Raw genomic sequence first — 20,214 nt, 5'->3', positions numbered from 1 at the left:
GCCCTTGACACTCCTAGGTCAGAAACGAAAGGCTTCGGTACCTTTTGGTCAGGAAGAGGGGGACTTCTGGAAAAATAAAAATCACACTTGAGGACATCATTCCCAATAAGGCCCTTCGAATTGGGTATCTTACACCCACAGCAAGAAAATAAAAGTATTCCCCTTTCCCGAGGGTCCAATATGCTAGGGATCACAGGTATATATTTGATATATGTTTTTGTTGCACTCAGCTTTACACACACACACACACACACACACACACACACACACACACACACACACACCACAAAGAACAATCTACTGCTAAGTAAACATTTATTTGCCCATTTTACAGAAAGAAAAACTCGAGACCCAAAAGATTTCCATGTTTTGCCCAATTGGTTCAGAATCTCCTGGTTCTTCTTGACTTTCGGCTTTAAAATGCTTAGCTCACATCTCCTTCCCTGAGCCACCTTTTAAAGAAAAGTCCTGTCTTTTCTGCCCAGGAGCTCCATCCTGGAGCGGGATGGAGAGGGAGAGAAAGGAAGAGATGCCCTTTGTATAATGTAAGCTTCATTGCCCCGGTGATAGCATCTTAACTTGATTTTTCCTTGGGAGGTTAAGATCTCCTCTTGCCAACGGTTTGTGATGAAGCAGCTTTCCTTTTCGGGGTTTTTCAAGGTCCAACAATAGTAGTACAAGAGGTACAGAAGGCACATGTTTCTCTGCAGCTGAGCCGATTTCCCAGAACCGCCCTGCTGTCAGCTTGCTCCCTTGAGTAGAGAAGTGGTCCTGAGGATCTGCTTTCCCTCCGAGACAGACAGATGGCCCAATATGATTCAACCACTGTTCCCTTTGGAGAGGGCTGGGACCACACCAACGTGGCTTTAGGATTTAGGTACGAAAAGTGAACGCTTCAAACCCAAAGGGCCTTTTCTTGCTTAAATAAGCAACCATTGTGTAGGCAAGCCACCTTGTCTTCTTCCTGGGCCTCTCAAGGATCCAATGTCTTTCTCAACAATAGAATGGGGGTTTCTGCAGGGCTCAGGGGCTCTCGTGTCACTATGGAAACCTGGCCTCTCCACCAGCTGCCTCGTGCAGGCTTCTTGGCAAAGAACAGGCCTCAGAAAATGAGAGACCTCTCCTATGTCTCACAGAGGAGTCCCACCACACGAAGAAGACCCAAAAGGAATCTGGGCTTCTGCTCACCCTCAGGAGAAGGTCTGCACACTGTCCCTGATAAGAGCACAGTGGGGACCCGTGGCCCCAGTTCACAGAGATCCTGACCACTGACGCTCGCCCCAAACTTAAGGGGTGGGGATGCGGCTGTGCATCTCGACATTTGTGAACTGGGGGCTGCCGGTGCCGTTGTTCTCGGTGGTGATGGGCGAGATGACGTGTTTAAGACGCAGAAGCATAGTGAAGAGCAAGATGAGCAAAATAGCCAGGAGACTCAGGAACAAGCCGACATACATATAAAGGTTGGAGTACTTATCGGCTGTGGTGTCGACCTCTGTTGCCGGTGTGGGGAAGTGGGCCCTGCCGGTGAGGTTTCCATGGTGACGAAAATAGAGCTCAGTCATCACTCAAGACTAGAGTTAATGCCTTATTCTCTTATGCTAGTTCCCTCTCAATATTCTGCAGCCTCCTCGCTTGGCCTCCACATTCACAGGGCGGTTTAACGGACTCTGCATCATACTGGGGTCCCCTTCAGAATATGATGGCTTTATGCTGCTAGGACTGAGCTCTAACTAGGTTATAATCCCCAATGTAGCACCAAGGGACCCCTAAGACAATAACTTTTTGTCCCCATTTTCCGTCACTTTCATTCTTGATCACTCAAAATAAATAGAGTGGCTACCCTTTATAACACTGAAGCTTGGGGAGGGGGACAGGGGTAGGCCTAAGGCCCCACTTTAAGTGAACCAAGTTAGAGACTAGCAGGCTTTTGCTCTGTCTGAGGATGGGAGTGGAGATGTGATTTCAGTATAGCTCAGTCTACATCAAAGCTTCTTCAACTGGGGGGTCACGATCCTGTATGGGGTCACGGAATGGAATATGGTCACGAAATTATGCTTTATTTTCAGTAAATCTGATTCGTATGCCTATTTTATATATACCTCTATACCCAGGTCACAAAAATTCCTTGGACAAAAAGGGGTCACAAGGGCGAAGAGTTTAAGAAGTCCCGGCTAGATGATCCTGTCCCTGTTTCACTTGCGAGTTGGAATATTGGACCTGGAGATCCCTTTTGGCTCTGAGCGACGAGGATTCTCCAAGACTGTGATCTGGATTACAATAAGAGCTTCCACAAAAATGAAAATCTCTGCAGGTTTGGCAGGGGGTCTGGCTTAGACCTATATAAGGCCTCCAATTCAACTTCCTCTCTGAGTCCTCCCCTAGAAAGAAATTCTTGCCATGGCGTCACAAGGGGGGCTCTAGATGTCTGTGGGACACACTTCTCACAAATACTCTCTTCTCCCCTCTGTCTTCAAGTGGAATGGAAGCCTGTGAAGTGGCGAATGGTCGGGAAGAAGCTGGTTCCACTATGCTCACGAGACCTGGACCTTTAGGTGCATCTAAAGCTTTGCCTTCCTGTGAACAAACACACAATTAGAGAAGCAAGTGTTTAAACAAATACAGAGAGAGACATTTTCCTAGGAATAAAGAGATCTCTGGGGGGGGAGTAGTTTGCTATGGTTAAGACCACTTTAGAAATATTTAAAGATCTTAGGATTTTGAACATTTGCTTCTCTTGAACATGTGTTTTTAAGTTAGCAAGCAACTCAAATCACCAAACAGCCACCACTAACTCAATTAGCCATTAGTCAGGCGGTGCAGAAGGCCTCCATAATAGGGTTGATAAGAGCAGTTGTGGATCAAGGAGGCAGCGGCTTCAGAGTCTGGGAAAAAGAGAGAGGATCATATCCGACATTGGTGGCTCAGTGGCCCCTTGACGAGACAGACGGGACTTAAGGAAGATGTACCTTGCTGCCATGTGAGGGACGGTCTGGGGGCCTTAGGGGCTTTTGGGTAAACAGGGGGAGGATGTATGTAAGGGTCTGAAAGCCACGCTTCTTCCAGGCTCCTAACATCTGGCTACCCTTTCACAGGGTAGTCTTTAGACCAGAAAGTCTTTAATGTGCAGATGATTACTGAGAAGGCCTCCAAACCTAAGATAAAATTGAAGTGGGCTCGTTTCCAATGAAGCTCTAAATTCTGTATGTTATCGCTTCCTTCTTCAAGGAGAAAAATAGCCAAAGCCCACATCCCAGTGCAGATTTCTCCTCCAGCATGTGGCCTTGACCTCTCATGTACATAAGTCTCCTGGATTCCCCACAGCTGGCTGTTCCTTGATGGAACGAGGGACTGACTGAAGGCAGCAGCCGTACCCAGTCCCGTTGCCTGGATCTAAGGCAAAGAGGGACGGTGTTCTACACAGCTCCCCAACCAAGAGCAGCTGGCATCATTCGCTCCCTTTTCTCCTATTATGAAGGGGCGTTCTGCACACACTATTCACATCCTCTCCCAATGAGCAGGAGAGGGCTAGGACCAGGATCCCTGATTTCATGGATATGGGGAACTTGGAAACTTAGAGAGCTTCCTAGAACTCTGAGAGCTTGGATGATTTGAGATGAGTTCTCTGGCTGTTAAGGCAAGCTATACTCTGCAGAAGGAAATTACTGATAAATAACTAGGATCAATGTCCATGCTAATGTTGCCAAGAACAGAAAGAAAGGCGGGCTCTCAGGTCTTTGCCCAGGCCGTACCCCTTGCCTGAAATGCCCTCTCCCTCCAGATCCCTGGCTCACTTCAAGGCCCTGCACAGTCACCAGCTCATCATGGCGGCCTTTCCATAATTAGCATCCTTTATATCTTCAGATAATCTAGCATTTGCTTCTCTGGGAGCATATTGCTATTACCTCCCAGGGGAATGGCAGCTCTTTGAAAGCAGGAATTGTTTTCCGTTGTCTCTCTGGGCCCCCAGCACTCAGCAAATAACACTAGGATTTTAACAATTGCTTGTCAAGTTGAGTCCAATGAAGCCCAATACTGAAGTTAGACTGTGCCCCTGTCAACAAGCCAAGGGGGCTCTGGAAACCATCCCACCTTTGACGGTATCAAGCCTTCTACTGGCCACCAGCTGGTTTGGGACCCCCAGGCCAGCAGGAGCCAGAGACTTGTACCCGAGCAAATAAATGGACAGGTTTTCTGTGGGAAAAGAGGGCACAGCTAGCTTCGGGGTCCCTTCGTTAGCCAAAGCTTCCTGGTTTCTATGTGTCTACACACCGTACACAACTCTAACCACAGTAGGACCTTTATTATTGGTTCCTGGAAGTGAAACTTGACCTTGATACATCATCTGTCAGGCCTAGAGTTGGGGAGGAGGATCAGGGGAGGGACAAGGGGCCAATCTGAGGATGAGATTCATGCAGGCTCCTGGCCCTCCTCACTGTTCCATGGAGATCTGCTGCTGAGCTGGGGGCGCTCAGGCTCCAAGTCCCTGACCCCCAGATCAAAGATCCTGAGGCAGAGCTTCCTATCTGCCCTTCTGCCTCTTTCGGCACCTTCCAGAACTCAGTACAATGTCACTCAAATGCATTATGGGAAAAAAGGAAGGTGTCTCTTTCTCCATTCATCCCCCAAATGATTTTCATTAGTTTACTTTCCAGGATTATTTGGATTTTGGGAACCGAACTGGCTTTGAGCAGGCCTTCTCTCAGCACAGATCCACCCCCCCCAGACCCACAAGAACACTCCCTTCTCCCAGTGATTAGGGCAAATCTACCTACTCTATGAATTTTATTGACTCCCTATTGTCTCTAGAATAAAATGTAAACTTCTCTTGGGGGCTTAGAAAGCACCATACAATTTGGACCCAGACTTATTCTATCATTTTCTAGTCTATAATATATATTACATCAGATTATTCTTCTTCTGATCTAATGTAACCATCTAGCTTTCTCATCCCCCAATAGGGTATTCTACCTGGATGCTCTGAGTTGTTTCCCTGGCCAGCGGTTCTCCGTTCCTCGAAGACTCAATTCAAAAACCACCTTTCTTCCGGGCGACGATTTCCCCCTTTTTTTAAAGTCCTGAACCCCTTTGGAGGCCAAGGGAAAGGATTGGGCTTTTAAATAGCTGAAATCCAATACCCAACAGCACAAAGGAAACCAGTTGTTAAATAAAGAAGTGGGGCTTTTTGAAGCTAATTTCATGGACTCCCTAAAATGGATCCATGAAGTACCCCCAAGGTTCAGAACCTCAGCCATATAGGAAGCCTTTCTTCCTCCATGACTGCTATGGATTTCTCCTGTATCATGGATGAACTGTGTTGTATATGTTCCATAGAGTTTACACACACATGTATCTATGGGCTGTTTCTGCAATAGAAACAAAAATTTCTTAAGGGTAGAAGCCTTTCTATTTTTGCCTTTGTATTTCCAGCACCTAGCACGAAGCCTAGAACACAGTAGATCCTTAAGAAATGCTTCTTTTGGGGGCAGCTAGGTGGCTCAGTGGATAGAACACCAGCCTTGAATTCAGGAGGACCAGAGTTCAAATTTGGTCTCAGACACTTAACACTTCCTAGCTGTGTGACCCTGGGCAAGTCACTTAACCCTGATTGCCTCAGGGGGAAAAAATGCTTCTTTGAAGGAAACTAGCATGCATTAAGCACCTACCATGTGTTAAGCCAAAACAAAGGAAAATGTTTTCTCATTCAACTCTCTGGACAACTCTTGGACATAAGTGCTATTATTAGCCCCATTTTACATTTGAGGAAACTGAGGCAGAAGGCAACTGACTCACCCAGGGTCACGCAACTAGCAAATATCTGAGTCTGGATTTGAACTCATCTCTTCCTGCCTCCAGACCCAGCACTTTCTCCATTGTGCCACCTGACTGTTCTCCCCCATAGGATAAGGCAGGAATAAAGTGAACAGCAGGACCAAAAGTCTACATTTCTAAAGCTAGTAAATAGGGGCTTTCAGCCTCACCTTTCCCAGGAATCTGCTACTCACAAAATAGGACCCATTGGCCACTTTTTATCTCAGCATTTGAATCTTTCTTTTTCATTTTTTCAAATGGCAAAAAGCTGCCTTTTCTCTTTCTCACCTTCCCTTCTCCACCCCCCCATTGGCAAAGAACAAGAAACCTTGTATGTATAAGCAAAAAAAAAAAACCAAATCTATCTTGGCATTCAAAGCTTTCCCTGATCTAGCTGTACCCTCCCATGCCAGCTTGAGAGATTCTTCAAGTCTCTTTCACATATGTCATACTGGAGTCCCACTGGGCTAGTCTGGGTTCTTTAAGTACTACTGCCTTTGTATTTCCCACCCCTGTGCTTTTGCTCACACTATGCCCTCTGCCTGAAGTGCCCTTTCCACACCCATTTCTCTTAAAATCTTCCCCGAGCTTCCCAGGCCAGTTCACATGCCATCTCCTTCGCTCAGTCTTCCCTGATAACCTCAGTCAGATGGGATTTGTGAATGGTATCTCTCCTACATCACCTCTCCTGGTTTGCTGAATATTAGTCATTGGGTATATGTCATATCCCAACAGACTGTAATCTCCCCGAGGGCAAAGATCATATCATCTCCTTTGCATTCCCCCCATCACTCAGCCCAAGAGTTTGTATGTGGCAGATGTTTCATGAATATTTGTTGAATGAAATCGCTTCCTACTATATAATGCAATTACCTCAAAACATATTCTTTCCTTAGCTCCAGGTTACTAGGGCTTGGAAAAGCTCAACCATGAGTCTCCCTGCCCCAATTTCTTCCCCTAGTATCAACAGCTTGAAATGGAAAGAATCGCAATGGGAGGTTGAAGGATAAACCCTTTTTGTCAGAGACATCACCCTTAAATATACGCTCTTGAAGGAAGACGTTGGGAGCCTGAAGTTCCATTAGTAGTAGAGTCTCAGGTATTCAAAAAGCTCATTCCATTTGAATGAAGCTTCCTCTGTCTTCAGAGGAAACCAACACTAAGTCCTGGTTTCCATAACAGCTCAGCCACAACAACTATTCATTCTATTCCTCTGAGCCAGGCCCTTGCCAGGAATCAGTCCCACTTAATTATGGAAGAGACTTGTCTTAATGACAGCCCTCTAGTTCAAAGTCAGCATCATTCCACAAATGTGTCATTTCAGACATTAGACTCACGGTTCACATTGTACATGAAAACAGCCATTGGTTGACCAATACGTGAAAACAACCCTTGATTGACCAATACATGAAAACAGCCATTGATTGACCAATATATGAAAACAGCCATTGGTTGACCAATACATGAAAACAGCCATTAGTTGACCAATACATGAAAACAGCCATTGGTTAACCAATACATGAAAACAGCCATAGGTTTACCAATACATCAAAACAGCCATTTTGTTGACCAATACATGAAAACAGCCATTTTGTTGACCAATACATGAAAACAGCCATTTTGTTGACCAATACATGAAAACAGCCATTGGTTGACCAATACATGAAAACAGCCATTTTGTTTACTGATACATGAAAAGAGCCATTGGTTGACCAATACATGAAAACAGGCATTTTGTTTACTGATACATAAAAAGAGCCATTGGTTGACCCACAATGAAAATAGCCATTGGTTGACGCATACATGAAAACAACCATTGCTTAACTGACTACCTTCCTCACTTGTCAGTGAGGTACTGTGTCGGAAAGTATGGAATACAGACTATAGAAAGTATAGAATAAGGACTTCCAAAACGGGAAGGTGCCCAAGGTTCTGTTGACTAACTAGGTAATGATATTAGTGGTCTCCTCCCAAGACTCTGCTTGCAGAAACAGTTCAAGATAGGCTGATGGATCTGCCAGAGAACTCTGAAGCCATACAGTCTAAACCCCTCATTTGACCAAAGAGGAAACAGAAGCTGAAAGTTAAGTGACCTGCCCAAGATCACACAAATTCTATGAGATGGGGTGGGATTTGAACCCAACTCCCCTGACCCAAACCAGTGGCCTCCTTCTTTATTCCAAAAAGTATCATCCAAACTGTGGAAAGATGCAGACTTGCTGCTTTTCCTTTTTTTTTTTTTTCCCTATTTATTAAGCACCTGGCATTGTATCAGGCTTTGGGAAAGTTTATAAATGAAATCAATCACAACTATGGTTATCATGAAGGGAAATGAATAGAAGGCTCCCCAAATGTGTGCGAATGGAGCTGGGGGGCTGAGATGGGATAGGAGACGCCAGTTGATTTTGAGTCATCGGTTAAAATATTAGGATGGGAACTTAAGAATACCCCCAAGGACCAATCACATTTGAGCACCGGGTGCCGTATCTGAGTCCTTTTGGCATCTTACTGTCTAAAGTTCTCCTGGGGAGGGGGGCTGGTTAAAAGGTATCGCAGGAAGCAAAGCAAAAGGGCAGAAGCACCTTGTGCATACACATGTACATGAACACATGTGCACACGTGTGTGTACACATATTACACACACAATGGCTGCACCTTTGACTTCTAATTGACATGGTAGATGTAGGGTTTGGGAGAAAGGCAAGGGGGCAGTTTGGATTCACTAAGTTCTTGTCTAACCTGGGGAGCTGGCCTGGCAACTGGAAGCTGGGGGGGGAGGCTAATACCTCTAGATCTGCTGCCGGCTCTCCTCACCTCTCACCCCAGTCTAGGCTGCCCTCTGTCTGGAAGAACAGGAAGGGATCTAGCACTTTTCGAGACTAGCGGTGGAGTTTAATGGGCTCATGGGATGGATGAACTTTGGTGCATGGGTGGAGGCGGTGGAAGGGGCAGCTCTTCCTTTGCCCAATCTGCTAAAAGTTCTGCAGACGAGTAAAGGGTCCTGTACATGGGTGTGGGGGTGAAGCTTTGCTTCTGGGCACCCGCACGTGCCGGGCCTTGAGAGCCAAAACCTTCCAAATAGCTAAGGAACAGAGAAGCCGGAGAAACGGGAACCTGGCAGGTGGCTCGGGGTTCTGGGGGACAGAGTCCCTTTGGAAGCTGAGCATTAAGCAGAGTGAGGAAGGGGCCGCTGTGGGACAGATTTCAGCATCAGCCTAGGGAAAAACACCAGGCTATTTCTGTAGCTTGCCTTACTCCAATTGTGACTTAATTAACATGCTCGCTCCAACAGGGGCTGTCTGCACTCGGGTCCTTCAGGGGCTCACGGTGCCCCTTTGCCACACCTGCCAAAAGGAGAGAGAACGCTGGCTCCTCCTCTGCAGCAGCTGCCGCCTGTGCCCCCTGTGGGGGCTGGGGGGGATCACATTTCACAGTGTCTTACCTCGCCTGCCAATGGGATGAACGGCCTCCCTTCTGGAGCTGGCATGGGCAGCCGGCCTGTCCAGGGACATCTCCTAGAACCTGGAGAAATGAGGATGGAAGACTTGCTCCACTGGGGAGACCGCTCTCCCTTCTTCCCTTTCCCCCTGAGCTTCTTTTGCCAGGGCCGCCCTCAGAGGGCCACCTTCTCCCAGCCTCCTCCTGCGGCCCTTTGCTCTTGGGGCCTCTGGGGTGCCATGTCCGAAAGGGACCTCTGGACAGCTCTGAGACCAGGAGCAACAGCCTGACGCTGACTTGCTATCTAGAACATGGAAGCGAGGAGTTCAAATGAGTGAAACCTCTGGTCTCTCAGGAGGTAGCTGAGAAGTACAGGAGAGGGAGCACCCGGCTCTGTTGTGCCTTCCTAGCCTTAGCAGTAAGGAGGGAGGGAGGCAGAGGGGGAGGAGGAGAGAAGCAAAGTTTGCTCGAGCCTCCTCTTTTAACCCCTTAGAGACTCACTCCAGCTTAAGAACAGATGCAGGTATTTGGCCAACGCTGCTTCGTGGGTGCTTGAGCACAGGTTGGCCCTCCTGCACAAGCAGGCCTTATGCTTGGTCTTAAAGCAACCACAAAATGGCCAGAAGGAGATGATTCGCCACTCATCCCATCTTTACAGCCGGACGGGGGGCAGGATTTAGTGGAGAGCCAGAGCTAGCCCTTAGGTTTAAGGCACCGATTTCTTACAGGCCAAGGCCTGGATTTGATCACTCAATTCATCAAAATAAGCATTAATTAAGTGCTTGCTGTGTACCAGGCCCTACAGTAGATACTGTGGAAAGACCAGTAATGATGATGTAGGCCCTGCCACCATGGAACATGCATGGGAACAGCCTCCAAGGATGAACCCCATGGAGCGCGCGTGGGAAGGGCCACGATGTGAGTGACCATGGAAGGTGTATACCCATATGTGCTGTCTAAATGGTTCATGGGTGACTTAGATAGATATGATCTGAAAGGGGGAGTGTCCCTACAGGGAGGGGACCCGAGACCTCTTGCCGATAGCATCAGTTTACTAGATAGGAGAGGAGTAGGCAGGTTCCAGGAGCAGCCCCAAGGTATCAGGCAGGCATGCTGTCCATCTGCCCAGCCTCAAATGTTGGTGGCTACTTCCCTGATCATTCTTAAGGAAGAGAATAAGCCCTTAAGTTCCGCCCACCACCTTATTCCCTTCCCACAAATTGCTAGTCACACACAATACCATCACAAAGAGAGAACAGCCAATAAACCCATAATCCAAACACGACAACAAACAAAAATTGGTTCAGCCGTCCAGATTAGAACATACCAAAGATACTTGGGAGTGAATGAGCTCTTCTGCAAGGAGTGAGAAAAATTCTCAGTTAAAAATATGTGACCCCGGGCAAGTCACTTAACCCCAATTGCCTCAGAAAAAAAAAATATCTTGCCCAGAAGATTTATTTTCAACAATCTCTAGAATTTCAACCAATCCGGGGACCGAAGGGGCCAACCCCCCATGGGTATACTCCATCCAGAGTCTCTCTCATGGTAGGCAAAGTCTGAGACGTGAGTCCACGGTACAGGCTGGATAGTAACGAAAGCATAAATTGTTCTCTTGCCTCTGTTCACTCTTTGTCACTTGGTTTTTATTTTTATTTTTTTTTAAAGTGCATCATGAATACATTTTTTTCTCTTTATTTTTCCCCCCCTGAGGCTCCGGTTAAGTGACTTGCCCAGGGTCACACAGCTAGGAAGTGTTAAGTGTCTGAGACCAGATTTGAACTGGGGTCCTCCTGAATTCAGGGCTGGTGCTCTATCCACTGCGCCCCCTAGCTGCCCCTGTCACTTGGTTTTTAAAACTAAATTGTTGGTGACATCCTTTGGGTTTATCTCACCTGCATTTCTCTCAGGATCTCTCCCAAGAAAGCTATCCCAAAGAAGAACATATATTTTTAAAGGAAAAAAAAAAAAGAGGGAACAATTTGTTGAAATCCTTAAAATGAATCCTATATTAAAAATATTTGCAATGCTCCATAGCTGTGGACCTCCTGCTTCTACAAAAGAATGGGAGAGAGCGGCTGCTCCTCTCTCTTCCGGGCCATGCTTGTTCCTTGCCCTTCTACAACATTCATTTTCCATCGTTCTGCCATGATTATTTCCTGCGTACATTTCTATTTGCACGATTGTATTCGTGGTGTATCTCGCCGCCTTGTCACTACTTACCCTGCACAGGAGCGTGTAAATTTTTCCCCACTCTCTGAATCTGTCATACTCACTGTTGCTTATAGCCCAGCGATCATCTATGGCATTCATGTCCCACAATTTATCCAGCCATTCCCCAACGGGTGGGCATCTATCCTATCCACAAAAAGGGCTGCTGTATCGCTTTGGAAATGCGGGGGGATCTACTTATTTTCTCCTTGGAGTATATGACCAGTGGCAGGATCCCTTGGGTCAAGGGAGATGGAGGGATTCTTAACCGAACAAGAGATAGAGGCAATTCCATAAGATAAAACAGATCATTTTGGTTACAGGAAATCGAACAATTGCCACCGAAACAAAATTCCTACTTCGAAGATAAGACAGGAAATGGTCAGATGGCAAAAATCTTTCCATCAACATTTTCATATAAGAATTCTGTATCTAAGATTTAACAACCACCAACCCACCTACGTGTATACATACATCCACATGCACAACACACACATATACATGCAGGAATATGTAATGGGGGATTTAGAGCATATCCAGCCCCTCCCCCCAATTGGGGGGCATCCTACCTCAGACAGAAGATATACTTTTCTCTATCACCTGGGTGGTGATAACTTCATTACTGTAGCCAGAATAGACTGCATCTCTAGAACGGACGTGTTGGGACAGTCTCGCTCTCTTTCTGCTAGCTCTTTCTTAAGTCCGGAGAGAGTTAAAGGTGGGCTTCCTGAACTGAACCCTTGAGGGAAGAAGGGCTTATTTCCCCTGCCTCACCTTTTTAGGCTCCAGAAACTGGCGAGGGGTTTGTTTCTGTTCTCTTCTGTTTATCCTTTTCAGTTCCAGGTAACAGCAGGGAGCCTCATGGGATTAGGAGTTTAAGCCATGGTTACCTTGAAAGCAGGATTCCAGGAGGGATGCTGCAGCCAGCCAGGGTGCCTGGGACTCAAACCCAAGGAGGCCTTTGGACTTGGGATTTGGAATGCTGCTCTATAGGAACTGAGCTAAGCTGGGAATCTTGTTAGGATTACTAGGTGAGAACTCAGGTTGTCTGGACAGTGACAAGGTGAGAATTCAGGTTGTCTGGACAGTGACAAGGTGAGAATTCAGGTTGTCTGGACAGTGGACAAGGTGAGAACTCAGGTTGTCTGGACAGTGACAAGGTGAGAACTCAGGTTGTCTGGACAGTGACAAGGTGAGAACTCAGGTTGTCTGGACAGTGACAAGGTGAGAACTCAGGTTGTCTGGACAGTGACAAGGTGAGAACTCAGGTTGTCTGGACAGTGACAAGGTGAGAATTCAGGTTGTCTGGACAGTGACAGGGTGAGAATTCAGGTTGTCTGGACAGTGACAGGGTGAGAATTCAGGTTGTCTGGACAGTGACAAGGTAAGAACTCAGGTTGTCTGGACAATTACAAGGTGAGAACTCAGGTTGTCTGGACAGTGACAAGGTGAGAATACAGGTTGTCTGGACAATTACAAGGTGAGAACTCAGGTTGACTTGACAGTTCTCTGGCTCAGACCTTTGATTTGGGCCTTTAAAGGGAGTTTACACCTTAGGAATTCTAAGAGGAGCAAGCTCATTGGTTGGAATACTTCTTCCCAGAAGCCCTACAACCTGAAGTCTCACCTTGTCACTGTCCAGACAACCTGAGTTCTCACCTAGTAATCCTAACAGAATCTAGTCTCTGTCCCTTTCCAGAGTAGGAGATGGGACCCAGGGGAATTATGGCCTAGGTGGTGGAATAGGCTTGTATATTTCTATTATAACTTTGAAATCAATTGTCTTTTTTAAAAGCTAGTCCAACTGTAAGTGGTTAAATGGAATGGGTGACAAGTGAACACCTCCTAAAATTGCCCTTAAGTCATTGTGGGGGCTGGAAATAATGGCAAAGCCTAGATACCCCAAACTGCAGTCCTCTTTGGCAGAGAGACGAAGGTATAACACATCTGGCGATGGGGGCCAAGATGGTCAGTGTTGTGTTTATTTATCTGAGATAGCTAACACAGACACAGACATAGACACACACACACACACACACACACACACACACACACACACACACACACACAATCAAAAGTCATTCCCCGATAGACAAATGCTCAAAGGATACGAACCAAACAGTTCTCAAAAGAATTCCAAATTTTGTAATCCCTCTAAAAAAATGTAAATCAGAACAATGGGGAAAAATTAAATTAAATTTAAAAATTTTAAATGGAGTTTCACCTCTCAGTAAATTGGCAGATGATACAAAGTAGGAATAATCTATTTGGAAGGACTGAGGAATAGCAGCTAAGATAAATGTATCATCGGTGGAGCTGTGAATCAGTACCACCATTGTGCAAAGTCATTTGGAATTATAAATTTTATTTTACCCAGAGATTACACTACTAGGCAATAACCTCAAGGAGGTCACTGACAAATAGGAACGCTCGAGATACACCAAAATATTGATTGTAGCAGTTTTGATGGTAACAGATAGTTGGAAATAGAGTAGATGCCCATTGATTGGGGAAGGACTAAACAAAGTGGTCCATGAATGACAGGATAAATCTGTGCTGTGAGAAATGAGGATTGTGATAAACACAGAGAAGCATGAAAAGGTTTCGGCGAACTGATGCAGAGAGAAGTGAGTATCCTGTGTTCCTCAGTTTCTTCATCTGTAAAAATAAGCCAGAGAAGGAAATAGCAAGCCACTCCAGGATCTCTGCCAAGAAAATTCTAAATAGGGTCATAAAGAGCTGGATGTGACTGAAAAGATTAAACAACAAAACAAGTGGCACATAGATGGCCCAGTGGATGATTTACTGGACGTGGAGTCCAGAAGACTTGAATTTGGAAATTGCTTCAGACACTTCCTAGCTGGGTGACCTTGAGCAAGTCATTTAACTTTGATTTGCTTCATTTCCTACACTGTAAATTGGAGATAATACCTCTCAGGATTGTTGTGAGGATCATAAATGGCATGATATTTATAAAACACAGTGCCTGACACATAGTAGGCACTTAATAAATATTGATCTCCTTTCTTACTGTTTTTACTCTTTTTTTCTTTTAAAAATTATTCTGTATTATTTGAGATGGCTGGAGGTGTAAAATATAGAAGAAATTCTGGTGATATAAAAACAAAATATTTTTATTCCTCCAGATAAATTTCTTTATTATTTTTCTAGCTCTATAAAATAACTCTTTAAGTTCAAGTGTTCTAGAACTGAATAAGTAAAGTAATTCTAGAACATTGTCATTTGTGTTATATTGGCAGGTCCTACCTATGAACAATGCATATTTTTCCAATTATACATCTGTCTATTTCTGAAAAGATCATTTTGTAGTTGTATTCATATATTGTTTTAATTCACCTTAGTTGATTTTTTAAAAGATTTTCTAGGAAGACCATTATTTAATCTATAAAAAGCAATTCAGGCTCTTCTTTATTCCCTCAATTTTGTCTTATCTTATTGCTATAAGTAGTATTTCCAGCACTATGTTAAATAATAATGGTGATAACGCTCTTCCTTCCTGATTTTATTGGAAAGATACCAGGTTAAAGAAAGGTTCACCCTCTGGAAAGACTGCTATTGTTGTTGAATTGTTTCAGTTGTGCCCGATTTTTCATGACGCTATTTGGGTTTTTCTATGCAAAGACACTGGCATGGTTGGCCAGTTCATTCTCCAGCTCCTTTTACAGATGAGGAAACTGAGGCAAACAGGGTGAAGGGAATTACCCAATATCACACAGCTCAGAAGTATCTGAAGCTGGATTGAAACTCAGGTTTTCCACTCTAGGTATGGTTTTATAGGCACTCCATCATCTGGCTGCCCTAAAGTAAGGCTTTGGCTGGCCCCAAACCAATTCCTAAGGTCTTTGTGGCCGGCCCAAGTGCTACGGATACCACCGTGGTTTAAGCCTAATCTTGACTTTTCATGAATTTTTATTTTATAATTTAACTTTTTTTACATCCCGAGTTAGAATTAAGCCCAATCATAGCTAACTTTGAGAAGAATTATTATATATTTAATGGCACAAATATTATGCTGCTGTTGGGGTTTTTTTTCCCTCTGAGCTGTTTTTAGAACTGGTTTTGGAAGTGATTGATCTTTCAATATCATCTGAGCTGACCCCTCTATCTTACTTAAGCATCTATGAATTTTAATGCCTGTTATCTAGGACCACCAACAGCAGTGAATCTGCTTTATGATCATTTTTTATTATTGTTATTAGGATTTCACTTGCTCAAGCCTGTTTGATGTTTGTTAATATCACTTCTGAGCTCACCAGTGTATTATTCTTTGGCAATGGGTGAAATATTGATTTGGTCTTGATCTCTTTTGTTGATGAAAGCATTTAGAGACACAAATTTCTCCCTAAAGACTCCCTAATCAATTTACCATTCCATTTGCCACAGTGATTTTTTAAAACCTTTCCATCCTCCTTTGTCCCTCCCATGGCACCCTCCTCCTCTTAGCTGAGGACCTTCTCTCATATTCCACGAAAAAGAATTGGGGCCACTCAATAAGAGCTCCCTCTCCTCCCCCCTCCTTCTCATCTTGCATCCCTCAGACATGTATCCCAACTCTCACCCCTCTCTCAGATGAAAAGATGATGCTTCTTGCCAAGGAAATTCCCTCTACATGCAGTCTGCCCTCTCTATCATCCCTATTGTCGTACTCGTTTTCAATCTCTTCTTGTCTACTGGCTGCTTGCCTGCTGCCTTTAAACCCTCTCCCATGGCTCCCTCATCCTTACAAAGGCCTCATTTGGATCAAGTCACCACGATAAAGTTGGCAGTACAGTCCGGCTCCCCCCGTAACTGCTCTGACAATGATTGGAGAATGGTGCCAGGCCAAATAGTAACTGGGAAATCCAATGAGTAGGTCAGCTTCCAGCCTAATATTACAAATTCAACTTATGGACAAGTGACCAGGGCAGGAAGTACAGAAGGCGAGTGGATGGTGATGGTGTAGTCATTGACCAAATTTGTGAAGTAGATTCTGGACGCAGGATTCCTGGCAAATCGTTTGACAGGACTGTGAGAGGTGGGCTCCGTCTCTGGCCGGGAATGGTCAGCCCTGTGCTGGAAGTCCTTAAAGGATGGCTGAGTCAGCAGGGACCAGGAAGGGGAAAGGTGTCATTGCCTCACCCCAGCTTCAGCATTTCCAGCTCTGGGGCCCTACTCAAAGGCTCCTTTATGTGTTAAATCAGAACAAGATTTCCAAGTTAAATGAGGAAGAATAGACATCTCTGGCTCATTCCTCAAAGACCTTTGTGGGGCCGAGGTCTCTGCAAGCAGAGGGCTCAAGGGAGGGACAAACATGGAGGACACCAGTGAGATGGACAGGAAGGTACCTGGGGAGGACCTGGGGAGGCTGGCTCTAGGACAAGGGCTCTGGGAGGCCGGGGGGTCCCCGCCCCACCAGCTGCGGAGCACGGCCGCCCCTCCTCTGTCCTAGAGCCAGCCCAGCTGGTCCTGCCGCCGTGATCCTCCGTGTCCTCCTAAGCCCAGTTTCCGTTGCTGCTGATGCTGCTGCTGCTGTCATCGGCCTTCAGGGTTAAGTCGGTCAGGGTGTCCTGGGAGCCTCCGCCCTGGGCCCCCTTGGCCTTCTCGGGATCGGGCTCCTTCTCCAGGCAGCTCAGCAGGGCGTCCACTTTCTGATGGACCTTCACAAACTCCTGCTTGATGGCCTGGGGATCGTCATCCTTCAGTTCAATCGACTTGAACGAAGGCAGCTTCTGGCCAGACTTGTAGTAGAAGCCGCTGTCCCCCCAGCGCGAGCGGTACCCTGGACAGGAGAAGGCACAAAAGTGTGGGGGGGGGGGCGCTACCTGGGGCGGGGAGAGTCACAGGGCTCCGGGAAGGCGGCACTCGAACCACGGAACCCGAGGAGGCCGGGGGCATCCGGCCATAGAGGGGCCTGTCTTACAGAGAGAGGCCCTGCCCGACCTCCAAGGAAAGAGGAGATGAGACTGGGAGAGACCTGGGCATCCATCCGGGCCATTCCCTCCTTTGCCAGGTGGGGGAGCTCAGGGCAGGGACCCCTACGGGGTCGCACCATGAGCCAAGGCAAGAGGGACCCTACGGGAGATGGGACTTTTTGGGCCCCCAAAGGCCTGGCAGTAAGGCGCGGGCCTCCCCTGGGCAAGCACACTCCGTCAGGGGTAGGATGGAGCCCTGGCCAGCAAATGGCAGGTGTCTGTGTGAGAGAGCAGGGAGCCGGCCTCCTGGTGAGGAGGGGACAGTGGGGGGCCAGGCTCCTGGTGAGGAGGGAACCTGGGGGGCCAGGCTCCTGATGGGAAGGGGAGAGTGGGGGGCCAGGCTCCTGGTGAGGAGGGGATCCCTGGGGGGCCAGGCTCCTGATGGGAAGGGGAGAGTGGGGGGCCAGGCTCCTGGTGAGGAGGGGCCTGGGGGGGGGGCCAGGCTCCTGATGGGAAGGGGAGAGTGGGGGGCCAGGCTCCTGGTAAGGAAGGGGACAGTGGGGGGCCAGGCTCCTGATGGGAAGGGGAGAGTGGGGGGCCAGGCTCCTGGTGAGGAGGGGATCCCTGGGGGGCCAGGCTCCTGATGGGAAGGGGAGAGTGGGGGGCCAGGCTCCTGGTGAGGAGGGGCCTGGGGGGGGCCAGGCTCCTGATGGGAAGGGGAGAGTGGGGGGCCAGGCTCCTGATGGGAAGGGGCCAGGCTCCAGGTGGGAAGGGGACAGTGGGGGGCCAGGCTCCTGGTGAGGAAGGGGACAGTGGGGGGCCAGGCTCCTGATGGGAAGGGGCCAGGCTCCAGGTGGGAAGGGGACAGTGGGGGGCCAGGCTCCTGATGGGAAGGGGCCAGGCTCCAGGTGGGAAGGGGACAGTGGGGGGCCAGGCTCCTGGTGAGGAAGGGGACAGTGGGGGGCCAGGCTCCTGATGGGAAGGGGCCAGGCTCCAGGTGGGAAGGGGACAGTGGGGGTCCAGGCTCCTGGTGAGAAGGGGACCTGGGGGGCCAGGCTCCTGATGGGAAAGGGACAGTGGGGGGCCAGTCTCCTGATGGGAAGGGGAGAGTGGGGGGCCAGGCTCCTGATGGGAAGGGGAGAGTGGGGGGCCAGGCTCCTGATGGGAAGGGGAGAGTGGGGGGTCAGGCTCCTGATGGGAAGGGGAGAGTGGGGGGCCAGGCTCCTGGTGAGGAGGGGCCCTGGGAGACCAGCCTCCTGATGGGAAGGGGAGGGGGGGAGGGCCCAGCTACAGCAGAGCCCTCCAAGATCTCCCAGGGAGACGCGCCCGCCCTGGCCAGTTTAGCGTCAGGGCAGGAAGTCTCCCCAGAGCCGGGCTGTGTGAGCTGGTTAGCTAGGCTCCAGTTGCCATGGCGATAGCCAGTAGGCAAGCTTCTCTGGGCGCTGGCACGCTGGGCTGGCCGGCCGCTACCAAAGGCTCCATCGCACAGGCCAGGAAATTAATTTCTAGCTCCTGCCGAGGCTGGGGGAGGGGATCTCACGGGCAGGGTAATGGTCTAAACACTGGTGGCGGCAGAGCCAGATTTGCCACAGACAGGGGCCCGTGCCCCCGACTCCACGGAGCCCCCAAGCGCAGAATGTCGCACCCGGAAGGGGCCTGCGAGCCCTCCGGTCTAACTCAGTCATGGTACAGAGGGGGAAACCGAGGCCCAGAGAATGGGAAAGGAGACTTGCCCAGGAAGGCGGCTCCAGGACGGGGTGCTTGGGCCAGGGCAGAGGGCCGGCCCCTGACAATAGCCAGGCTGTGCTCCCCACGGGTGGGCCCGGAGCTCAGCCTCCCATTCAGCACCAGGGAGTCTGGGAGCAGAGGCCCCCCCAGGCCCCGGGCCCAGGTGGCCAATGCCCAGAAGCTTCTGAGCACCCCCAGGGCGAGGCGCCCCCACAGGCAGGGCCGGGGTACTGGAGTCAACCAGGCCTCAGTGAGCCTCCATTCTGGGGGGGGGGGGAGCAAGGTCATGGGGGCGTCCAGAAAGGGCCCGAGCAGCAGGCGGCCCCAGAAATGGCTTGGTGTGGAAGGCTGTGCTTCAACTCAGAGCTCCCGGGTGGGAGGTGGGGAAATGAGTGCCTCAGGATGGAGGCTACAGAAGGACAAGAGAGCATCCACAGGAAAGGCCTTCACTTTCTCCCTGAACAGCTTGTCCAGAGAGGCTTGTCTGTGGCGAGGGTGGGGAGCAGGGACGCTGGAGGGGGCGGAGAAGCTCAGGAGAGGAGGGGAAGGATTGCCTGCTCTTCCCTCTATCTCCTGGCTTCCCTGGCTTTTTCCAAGTCTCAGCTCTGCCCCCATCCTCTGCAGGAGGCCTTTTGGGGCCTCCCCTTCTCTTTGGGGCCTGTTTTCCACTCTGTAATTTGGGAGATCCAGTTTAAGAGGGCGGTGGGTACGTTACTGTGAACCCTTTTTCCCCTCTGTGCCCAACACCCCCAGGAGCTCCTCAGAACCCCTGTCCCTCTCTGGCCCTCCTCTTGTGCCCCCATTTACCTTTGAAAGGCTTTTCCTGACTTGAAAAAGGCCCAAGTTCAGGGACAAGGTGGCCAGGGTCCCAGCTCAGCTGCTGCTGCCGCCGCCGTCACTGCTGCTGCCCCCTAGTGTCCACGCCAAGGACTTGCTCCATCCCACCACTAGAATCCACACAGATGATCCATATTGTGGCTAATAAATTATCCCCAGATCTTTCTTTGCAGCCCAAATATGTCCTGACTTCTTTTCCCCTACCTCAGACACATCACGCTGAGTGTCCAGTCAACACCTTCAACTCCTGTTTCCCCCCAAATCCTCCCCTTTATCATTT

The 20,214-nt window shown here is 48.6% G+C and overlaps 1 protein-coding gene across 3 annotated transcripts; it reads right to left on the bottom strand.

Annotated features, from left to right (window-relative positions):
• Positions 1-298: 298 nt before the first annotated feature.
• SERTM2 (serine rich and transmembrane domain containing 2) lies at positions 299-19,992 on the bottom strand. 3 transcript variants are annotated; one of them, XM_074277449.1, is made up of 3 exons: positions 19,905-19,974; positions 9,251-9,330; positions 299-2,574 (listed from the first exon to the last, which is right to left on the bottom strand). In XM_074277449.1, the coding sequence occupies exon 3, from the start codon at positions 1,560-1,562 to the stop codon at positions 1,287-1,289; it is 276 nt and encodes a 91-aa protein (XP_074133550.1). In that variant the 5' UTR covers positions 1,563-2,574; positions 9,251-9,330; positions 19,905-19,974; the 3' UTR covers positions 299-1,286. The 3 variants fall into 3 exon arrangements, with proteins under 3 accessions (XP_074133550.1, XP_074133549.1, XP_074133551.1); XM_074277448.1 differs by lacking the exon at positions 9,251-9,330 and having other exon boundaries at positions 19,905-19,992; XM_074277450.1 differs by lacking the exon at positions 19,905-19,974 and having other exon boundaries at positions 9,251-9,457.
• Between the last annotated feature and the right edge of the window lie 222 nt (positions 19,993-20,214).

This window comes from Sminthopsis crassicaudata, chromosome X, assembly GCF_048593235.1.
Source record: "Sminthopsis crassicaudata isolate SCR6 chromosome X, ASM4859323v1, whole genome shotgun sequence".
Classification (NCBI taxonomy): Eukaryota; Metazoa; Chordata; class Mammalia; order Dasyuromorphia; family Dasyuridae; genus Sminthopsis; species Sminthopsis crassicaudata.
The sequence above is the reverse complement of the archived record's forward strand: the minus strand, read 5'-3'. Positions and strand labels throughout refer to the sequence as shown.

Bases quoted from the DNA above. Each gene is read 5' to 3' on its own strand.
- SERTM2 (XM_074277448.1), bottom strand. From the start codon at position 1,562: ATGACTGAGCTCTATTTTCGTCACCATGGAAACCTCACCGGCAGGGCC.